The 10,815-nt window shown below is 29.5% G+C and overlaps 2 protein-coding genes across 2 annotated transcripts in view; both read left to right on the forward strand.

Moving 5' to 3' along the window:
- The first annotated feature begins 705 nt into the window (after positions 1 to 705).
- LOC100164106 (uncharacterized) overlaps positions 706 to 10,815 on the forward strand; it is a 12,440-nt gene continuing 2,330 nt past the window's right edge. Inside the window, exon 1 of the mRNA XM_029488913.1 lies at positions 706 to 1,095. The gene's annotated coding sequence lies outside the window, so the exon portion shown is untranslated. The remainder of the gene's footprint in view (positions 1,096 to 10,815) is intronic.
- Positions 5,224 to 7,212, forward strand: LOC103309990. Its single transcript, XM_016806099.2, has 3 exons — positions 5,224 to 5,497; positions 5,564 to 5,641; positions 6,040 to 7,212. Exons 1-3 carry the CDS (start codon positions 5,281 to 5,283, stop codon positions 7,188 to 7,190), a joined length of 1,446 nt encoding a protein of 481 aa, XP_016661588.1. The 5' UTR covers positions 5,224 to 5,280; the 3' UTR covers positions 7,191 to 7,212.

A 10,815-nucleotide genomic window follows, 5' to 3' on the forward strand; every position in this document is an offset into this window, starting at 1 on the left:
TAACAAATTGTAATGCATACATATGAAAATCATAAAACAAACCTAATTACTCACCTCAATGGGTCGCTTGGAAATCTGAAGTAGCTTATATTTTTCGTTAGTGACATTTTATTGTCGCAAAACTTGACTGCACAAGTAGTCATTTTTTAAAATAAATATGACAGTATAAATATAAAATATTACAAAAAAAAAACTATTTTATTTAAGCAAACACCAAAAATCGTAAAACGTCAAACGCCAAAAACACGTGAAAAGTGAAAACCAAACATCAGACTATCAGATATAAAGTATCAGAGTGTTGATAACAATATATTTTGTTTGTCGGATACTCGGATATCACTATCAGGTAAGCCACAAGTATACGATACATTTCAAGTAATTTCAATCTGTTGAAATGGTCACATTGATTCTGGCGGAGACCAGAATCAGGCCATTTTTTGTTTACATCTAAGTGCACAATCTGTTTTCATATAATCTGTGGTATTACTGTATTAGTGTTTTACCTTTTTTAAATCCATGTTCGCTACGCACGTCACTTTCACTTGGTCACTTCTTCGTCTAAGTAATTAGTAAAATAAACATATAACATGACGAATTTAATGGTCACATTATTATCACTTCTGTCTTGCATCGTGTTATCAATTATCATATAGATTACACAATCTTCTATGTGTATATGATAATAAATGTTATGGAATGGATTGATAACATTTGTGTAAAAAATATTAAATAAAATACATACCTACTTAAATTAAACAATATTACATATTCCAATAATACAGAAAATTCACGATTTTTGGTACTGACCAAATTGGTTTTTAGAGTTGCCCATTTTAATTTAGAACTACCCACATTGGTTAGAACTACCCATTAGCGCAAGCTCTGGTCCTCGGGCTTATTTACGGAAGTGGAAATCGTTCGGCCGAGTAAGAGCGTCACGTGTTCGAGAACTTCATTTTTCGTAGGTCTCCTCTTTTCGTCGGACGTCCAAATGAAGTTTGCAGTTGCAGCAGCGAGTAGCGACTACATATGCTGATCTTACACTTGGCAAATAACGGTTGTAAACTCGAACGGCATAATAGTATATTCGATTTGGTAAGTCTTAAACGTTTATTACTTAAGTTCGTCGTCCCTACATAATACGGGGTTATACATTTAAGCATATATCTATCTAGTTAGTAGGACAGGATACTGTCCTAACCTACCGAGTTATAGTGCATTTTACTGTTAAAACTAAAAACAATTGCTTTACCATCTCTTAGCAGACATTTTAAGACTAGGTGTTAGGAAAAAAAACACATTAATATATTTGGTAATTCTTAACTTTAGAATTATTTTACAATCATCTTTGTTAGCTTAACCCATTATCTAGTTCAAAATTGGTTAACTTTCTCAGACATGATAATACTAATAATAATAATATTTATTTACGAAGTTCAATTTCAATTCCAATATTAATAAGTACATAAATGTACTTATAAAATATTTTAAAAATATTAACTATTATTAAGTAAACATAATTGTCCTATTATAGAAAAATCATTCAACACCTGTATACTATTTGAATTCTGAATTCTTTTGACGCGGAATTTAAATTGAATAAACCTAAGGAAATTATTTTAAATTTTTGATTACGTCTGAAATTTATTTAAAGTAGGTATTTGAGTAATATATGAGAGATCTATATTACAATTTACAACTGTGAGCGAACCAATTAGCAATATAATAATTTTAAATAAGTCTCGTCCCGAACGTCCCTATAATATATAGGTCCGTAAGCCTAGTTTTTGAAATGACTTTTTCTATGAAGTCAAATGATGGTTACTAAAAGATAATTTTGAATTAAAATGAATACCAACATCGTAGTTAACTGTATTTAATATTTGTGTTGATAAAATAATGGCTGGCTCAATCACATACAACTCAGTTATTTATGGGCTATATGCCTATATTAATATTATTGTCTAAAGAGTAAAGATTAATATAATAGTCATCGTTGTAAACCTATTAGTAGCCGTAAAATTTTGTTTAATAGTTGTTTAATAGTAGTTGTATTGTTGTACACTTTAAATTAAAATTTCAGGAATTGTCTCCTAATGACAGTGCGTTTTCTTTGTTTGTGTGAACATATTTATGTATATTGTATAATATTAATAAATAATACCTTTCAGTTTAGTCATGACATATACTTTACATTTTAAATAATATTAAATTTGATCTATAGCATCTACCAAAACAAATAGACTAGACCAATTTTATAAGATACATTTATTTAGACATTATGGACACAGCTAAAACACATGTTTAGAAATATAAACGCACCTGTATAATATTTTATAAGGCGATAGTATGTAAATTTCAAAAAAGCGTATGATTGTATTCAAAGTCCACTAAATATTAGTTTCATTTTTAACATAAACTGGTTAATGGAATAACAATCGTATAACGGAGACGTTAGTGAGGGTTCAAGTAGAAAATACATTAAGAGAATGTCAGCACAATATTTGTTTTCTCTCTCAGACCCACGTGCAACATTCTAGATAAAAACCATTGAAAAACCGCTTTCACCTAAAATCGTTTTTAAAATCACCTACCACAAATAATTATTATAGAGGATCATTTTTTTGGGGGTATCTGGGTATATATGGCATTTGGCCACATCGGTTTTATATTTTATTATTATTTGACTTTGTCTTCGATTTTCAAAATAAAAAAAAATGTTTGTAAATTTAAATGAAATGTTTAAAGTACACGAGTACACGTGGATGAATATTAGGTTTGTATTGGAATAAAATTTAAAAAAAGGTGGGTAAGTGAATGTCGTTCATTCTGCTGTACAGTAGGTTACAACTGGGTCACTGTAATGGATGGTGTTAAATTTGAATTCAATGATATAATATCTGAGCGAATGCGGACAGTCAGCCTACTATGATGATATTAAGGTGACTAAAGTAATTTATATATAACCTATTAACGTAAAACCTTTTTAAATTTTCAATTCTTAGCTATAAAAGTTGAACATTTCATACATTTTTAACTACAAAATAATTATAACATTTTAAATTTGATACATTTTGTTAAAATTCGAATTTTAAATGCTTATAAAAAAAAAATTGTGCCTATGTATTTTTAATATTTTTTAACTACTATTGTAATAAATAAAATGTTATTGCTATTTATAGAAAAAAAAAACTAAAAAAAATGGAAACTGAAAATTCCGTAAACAGCTCAAATTAAGTCAAAATATTTGGAAAATTTTATGGAGTATAGAGAATGCTAATATAAACTACAAAATTTCATTTACTTACAGTCATTTGTTTTAGAGATGCACCAAAAACCAAAATCGATTTTTTCAAAAACATTTTGCGTAAAAATTCCCGGTTTTCCTTATTTTATCTTTTGTTTTTCACGGCGCTTTTGAAAACTACTGGGAAATTTTTACTTTTGACCCTCCATAGTACCAACTAGATTCACTTTCCTGTTAGAAAAGGTACTGTTGAAGAAAATCCAAGCAATTTTACTGTTCTAAAAGGTGATGACAGACACAAAAAAAAAAAAATAATAAAAAAAAAAAAAAAAAAAAAAACATACATCATTGTAAAATCAATACATCGTTCCACTCAGAATCTAAAAACTGAGTTTTATATTTTTGATATTTTTGGTTACATAAACCTATTTTGAGCGGAGCGATGAATGTATTGGTTTTACAATGATGTGTGTTTTTGATTTTTGTTGTGTGTACACGATTAGTAGTTGAAATGCTTTAACCTAACCTAACCTAATGCTTCAATTTTCAATTTCGGTATCTTGTTCGATGGTAAATTAAATCTAGTTGACACATTTGGGAGATCAAAATTTAAAATTCCCAGTAACCCCTGGAAAAAGAAATAAAAATTAAGGAAAAATGGGAATTTGTACGGAAAATCGGTTTTTGACAAAATCGATTTTGGTTTTTGGTGTAACTCTAAAACAAATTATGGCACATACTTGAACATTTCACTGAATGTTTATATTAGCATTTTCTATACACGATAAAATGTCGAAAATAATTTGACTCTTTTTGAGCTGTTTACGGACATTACCAGTTTTAAATTTTTTTAGTTTTTTTTCCATAAAATATATCAATAAAATGTTATGGATAAAACATCGTGAAAATTTAATACAAGGCTCTTGATATATTGTTACAATAGGAGTTGAAAAATATTAAAAAGACATAGGGCATAGGTACAATTTTTAATAAGTATTTAAAGTTCGAATTTTGACAAAACTTATCAAGTTTAAAATTTAATAATCATTAATTTGTAGTTAAATATTTATAAAATGTTCAACTTTTATATCTAACGATTGAAAATTTAAAACAAGGTTCCACGTAAATAGGTTATATATAAATTACTTTAGTCACCTTAATATCATCATAGTAGGCTGCTGACCGTTTTCGCTCATAATCGTTTTTCTTATACAATGATGTTATATCATTGAATTCAAATTTAACACCATTCATTACAGTGACCCACTTGTAAAACCAGCTACTGTACAGCAGAGCGACAGCCACTGTGCATGGCGTATACACAATAAAAATATAAACATTTAGTGAAATTTTTATGTATTTACGGTATATTTACTGTATTATACATTGACATGTATAAATAAACGATGCTGATCGAAGATGGTCAGTCAGCCTGTGATATTATTAACTATATTACTTTATGATATTATTGTGAATAAAGTAATTTATATATTTTAAACTATTTACGTAGAACCCTGTTTTAAATTTTGCAATCCTTAGCTACTGAAAACTCTCATTTTGATTGATTTCAGCCACTGCGCCGCGCCGCGCCGAACCATCACTAACGTCGTTATTATTCCTAGGTAGTTATTCCTAGTTTAAATATGTAATTTCGTCCAAATTTGTTCATCAAAATCAAAATTTATATATTATAGAAAAATGTGTTAAATTGTGTTTTTTTAATATTACAACAAAAAATAAAATCGATTTTCTTGTAAATCTGTTTTGCGTAAAGATTCCCGTGTTCCTTATTTTTTCGTTTGATTGATCAATATCAACCTTGCGCGAAGCTTAATCTTGAAAAAATTAGTTTGTAGATAGTAGGCACTTACAATCATGATTGATATTATTATCAAAGTTTACTACTTATTGATTAGTTTAGTGTACTGTTATCAATTAGGCCTTATCACTACTTGGTGGTCCAGAATTCAAAAATTATCCACAGTAATACAGTATTCCGTTACTAGTTTATTTAATTAACTTACATTTTAAAAATGCCTACGTTGTGTTCAGTATTTGATTGTGTTAATAAGACAACCAATAAACAGTTTTCATTTTATCGTTTTCCCAAAGCTAGAAAAAATGTTGCATCCGATATAAATGCACTTTTGTTGGCACAACGCAAGTCATGGCTTAATGCACTACATCGGTCTGATGTAACAGATATACAACTGGATCACATGAGAATTTGTTCACTTCATTTTAAAATGGGTTTGTTATATTTACAAAAAGATAATAATATATAATAACAAAAAATAAATTTATTGTGTTGAGTAGGTAAACCAGCTCATTACAGTGATACGAAAAATCCTGATTGGACTCCTACCTTAAAAATGGGATACATAAAAAACAGTGGTAGGTATTCTATATTTATTATGACCACAAATGATATAGGTATATCCATTAAAGGATCCCTAGCACGAAAATTCTATGGGCATTAACTATTAAAACAATTTTAGAATTAGTCATTATAAAAGGCAACCCAAAGTAAGAGTAGGCGTTCAATTTACATGAAATGATTTTTATTAAAAATTATGTCCTAACATTGCTAACATTAAAATTACAGCCTCCATAATAATAAAATATTATTTAGATATTAAATCCAATATTATATTTTATATATTAACATAAAATAACAAATATATACATTATTCTTATTTTTGCAATGTTTTTTAAAATACTGTTGTATGGGTGTATTATTTCATGAACTACTAACTATAAATATTTTACTTATTAAATTGATTTTTCCCTAGGTAAAGCTACAACTCCAAACCTACAGAGATATAAACGGGCTGAAAAAAGACTATTGTTAAAGCCAAAACAATTATTCGAAGAATCTCCGAAAAACAACTTCAATGAGCAGCACAATGAAGAAATTAATGATGAAATTATTAATGATGAAACAGGAATTTCATGCAATACTGAACTCACAATGGCAAATATTTCAGGATTAGAACTTTTGAAAGATAAGTGTGATCAGTTAGAAAGGGAAGTAAATTATTTTAATTTTTCAGAGAATACTTTTTTGAATAGGCCCACAATGTTTACATATTATGCTGGGTTAACAATGGATGTATTTAAATTAGTTTTAGAGTCAATCAAACCAGGGCTAACAGCATTAAATCAGAGACTAACTGAGTTTCAGAAATTATTATTATGTTTAATGAAACTGAGGTTGAATTTGCCTTTTAAAGACCTGGGTTTTAGATTCAATATTACATGTGCAACTGCATCTATGATATTTAGAAAAGTAATCATACTATTAGAACACATGTTTAAACGACTAATCCATTGGCCAGATAGGGAAGCTTTAAGAAGTACTATGCCCCAATCATTTTTCAATGTGTTTGGCAATTCTGTTGCTGTAATTTTAGATTGTTTTGAAATTACAATAGAGAAACCATCCAACTTAAAAGCTAGAGCACAGACCTGGTCCTCATATAAAAATAAAAATACGGTTAAATATTTAATAGCAATAACACCACAAGGGAGTATTTCTTTTATATCTGAAGGTTGGGGTGGACGAACCAGTGATAAATATATAACTGAAAATAGTAACTTGTTAAACAAATTACTTCCAGGTGATGTTGTATTAGCTGATCGAGGATTTACAATAAGTGAAAGTGTTGGATTTCACTGTGCAACTTTGAAAACTCCAGGATTTACAAGGGGTCTACCTCAATTACATCCTTGTACTATAGAGGAAACCAGAAAAATTGCTTCTGTACGTATACACGTAGAACGAGTAATTGGTTTAACTCGTTCTAAATTTAAGATTCTCAATGGTCCAGTTCAAATTACTACCCTGAAACACCAAGATGATAGAACTTGTCTTTTGGATTCTATTGTAACAGTTTGTTGTATTTTAACAAATATGTGCAATTCAGTTGTACCCTTAAGTTGAAATAAACAGTAATATTATAATTTATTGTGTAACTTAATATTTAGTCATATAAACAAAAAAAATTAGAACTTACTTTTTATATTTTAATAATTAGTTATAATGACAAAATAATGAGACTTGACTTATACATATAAAAAATAAGGAGTTAATAATAATAATAATGTTTACTGACACTGTGCACATTTCCAAGTTTTTGTTGAAGGCTTACGTTTTATTCCTAAACAATTGTAATGGTACCAAAGATTTGGACACCCTTCTTTTGTACACATTATCATTTTACCTCCTGTATTTTTTTTACAGACACAATATTCATATGTAAGTGTATCACTGTGTGTTTCTGTAGGTTTTATTTCAGTGTTTGAAAAATATCTTCCTAATAATTCTGGAAGAATGGATTCATAAAAGAACCATTTAGATTTATTTAATATTTCATATTGTATGTCAGGGTCAATGTTGATACGTTCTATATAACATTCAATAGGTGACCAAACAACAAAATCACCATACTGAGTGCCACACAATAGCATTTGAGTTTGAAGCTGATAGTAGTATTGATGTTTTTTACTTAGATGACCATTAATTAAATAAGACATGCTTCTTATTTCACCACCTTGACTTAGGGAATGTGGACACTTTATTTCTAAACACCCTTTCCCACAGCAATCACAATTTATTATTCCGTCGGGGCTGGCTCCAAGATATGGCAAACTTGGATTTATAACTAAGCCTGAGTTATCCATAGAAAAATTTATATGGTGATTTTTATTTTTTTCCATGTATAAAGCTTTTGCATCTTCTTCATGATTAATCCCCCATTCAGTAGCGATACTTTTAAATATGTTCTTTAATGGATAACATATTGATTTAAGGAGGGATTTATTTGAACAGGTTGATTTTACTGAACATACGTCTTTAGCCCTAGATGCAGTTATACGACCACTCCTGTATAAAAACCAATTTTCGGTTTTAGACTGCATTTTTGTAGAGTTTTCTATTGAAGAACAGTCTTCTGAAGTTAATGAAAAGTCCAGTTCTAAACCTACACATTTTAATTCTTCTAGGTTTAGTATGGAATACTCATCTTTATAAAGATTTGCAAGGCTTTTTGGAAACTCATTATTAACAAATTTTAAGTTGTATGGTTCTACAACTCTTAGTATAGCAGCATTACTATTAGCTTTTTCAAGGTTTGAAAGAAAGTTTTTAAATTCCTGTGGATCATTTAAAGTTGTTTTCAATTTGTTGGTAAAATCAGACTTAGACTTAGTATTCCGCTTTGGGTTTTGGGGAAGCATAGATTTGGGATGGTCAAAGTTAATTTCGCTTATTCTTTTGGGATCTGCATGTTGATTGGATGGAATTACCCAGTAAGCTGAAACATCTGTCACTGACTTGCCATTTTCAGATTTCTTTAGGTAAACAAATTGTAAATAAAAAAGTAGTGCTCCAACATGCGAACAACATTCACCTAAGCCAGCCATACATGTGCAATGTGCACCCCAAACACTTCCACAACTCTTCAGCACAAGCCAAGGCAAGAGTTTTGCATCATTCATTCTTTGAGAATGAGCCACCTATAAGCACAGAATGAGAAGAAAAATTTTGAGCGTAAGCGGTAAGCTGAAGTAAATCCATATAAAAAAATACAGTTACAAAGCAAGTAGTAAAATAGTTTCAAAGCAAGTTTAGCAAGTAGTAAATACCAACAGAAAATCTAAAGCCAAGGTTAGTACTAAGGGCCAGTTGCACCGTCTACGGTTAAACATCGATTAAGCTTAATAAACTGATAACAGATATTTAACCGGGCAAATTCGGCCGATTAAACTCCGGTTAACTTTAATCAGAGACGGTGCAACTGGCCCTAAGCCTAACTAACTAACACATACAAAAACATTATTATCTGGCTTCAAATGTAATTGTTTTGCATGCGTATCATAAAATATATCAGTTTTTAACATAAATTAAATGTATACATTTTTTTTTTTTGTGAGACCAAATTTTGTAAGGTTTTTGCTGTCATGGTTACTCATAGATTTCCTTGCAGAAGAAAAATATTGAGTAGAATGCTACTGAGTTTTATTATGAAACGTAAAATTCTCAATATCGGGTTCAAAAATTCATTTAAAACATTTAGTTTAGTGCCAAAATAAAAAAAAAAAATGTAAATTTGAAAAAAGATTTGAGGAAGTTTACTGATTTATACAATTTTAAATATTCTATGTCCCTATTTATGTTAGTATTAAAAATTAGTTTAAATTAGTAAACTTACTTACCTCGGCAACTACAAGAATATAATCATTTAAAGCAAGCCATTTAGCATTAAAAACCCAACCAGACACAAAAAAGTTGTAAGCATCCAAACTTTTATAAGCTTTAAACTGGTCTAAAGTATAAAAACTTTTGGTTAAAACTAAATAATTGAAAATGTCAGGGTAAGTTATTGGTGGTAAGATTTCCAAGTCAGTTGTCCAGATAATACTTGAATCCTTCATCAAAAAATAGGGATCTCTTGGACCTAAAACCTCAATTTTGTCCAAATATCTGCGTTTTACATCACCCGTCAGACTCCTAGCATGATTGCTTAAATAATCAGACATTATAAAGTGTGCACAATCTTACAAAATTAACTAACTATTTGAACCTAAATAAGCTATCCAAGTTAAAACTTAATAAATTGAACAAATTAGCATTAGAAACAATCAAAGTTGGACCCAGGGTTGCCAGATAGATAAGTCGGCGTACCGCCGATAGAGAGCGTTGAGGTCGCCCAAAACCGCCAAGTTACAATATTTCTGAAATAGCCCAAAAACACTAAAAAAATTATAATACCGCCAAAAAACAAGCCAAAAAAAAAAATTAAAAATCACCAAGGCCACAATAGGAAAAATGTAAGTAGACTGTTTCAGTGGTGATAATTTGATCATTATTTATAACACCGTGTTACACTGATTACCAAAATATACAATGATAAAAAATAAGAAAATAGTAAGTGAGCCCTTAATACACACTCACATATTGAACAATACGCTTCTTTCAAATCATTATCATTAGATTGTTCATCAGTTGCTTTTCTTAGCCATCCTTGTAATAAATTCAACATTTTTAATATAAATAACAAAACACCTAAAAAATTAAAGTGAGAAGGTAGTAGGTACCTTTAAATTCTGGTTTGCTTTCCCATTCTCGGACATAAGTTCTTTTATACTTTCCATATTTTCCCATTATTAAAAAATTCAAATTACACAATTAACAAATAAATAAAATATACAGAATATTACCTAATGGCTAATAAGTAATAACTAATACCTAGCTTAATTCATGGACAGTGGTATTATACAATATTGCAATCTTGAATCTATCATGGGCTATATTGCTATAATTTTAAATTATTATGATAATTTATTATTAGTTAATTGATAATAAGGTCGATTGATAAATTGATTATTAACCACGGTTTAAGATAGTAAATCTATCTTAAACCGTGTTATTAACTTAATCAACACCACGATTAAAGATCTTTAATCGTGATCAACACCACGGACTACTACACTGGACTGGAAACGTCAAGGGAGGCGGGTGACGGGGGCCGGGCCGCTTAGTGTCCGCGAGAGAGGTGTAGAAAGGG

Source organism: Acyrthosiphon pisum, chromosome A2 (assembly GCF_005508785.2).
Source record: "Acyrthosiphon pisum isolate AL4f chromosome A2, pea_aphid_22Mar2018_4r6ur, whole genome shotgun sequence".
In the NCBI taxonomy this organism is placed as follows: domain Eukaryota; kingdom Metazoa; phylum Arthropoda; class Insecta; order Hemiptera; family Aphididae; genus Acyrthosiphon; species Acyrthosiphon pisum.

Coding starts and splice junctions, on each gene's coding strand:
- LOC103309990 (XM_016806099.2), top strand. CDS start 5,281: ATGCCTACGTTGTGTTCAGTATTTGATTGTGTTAATAAGACAACCAAT. Junction 5,498..5,563: donor TTCACTTCATTTTAAAATGG/GTTTGTTATATT, acceptor TGTGTTGAGTAG/GTAAACCAGCTCATTACAGT. Junction 5,642..6,039: donor GGGATACATAAAAAACAGTG/GTAGGTATTCTA, acceptor ATTTTTCCCTAG/GTAAAGCTACAACTCCAAAC.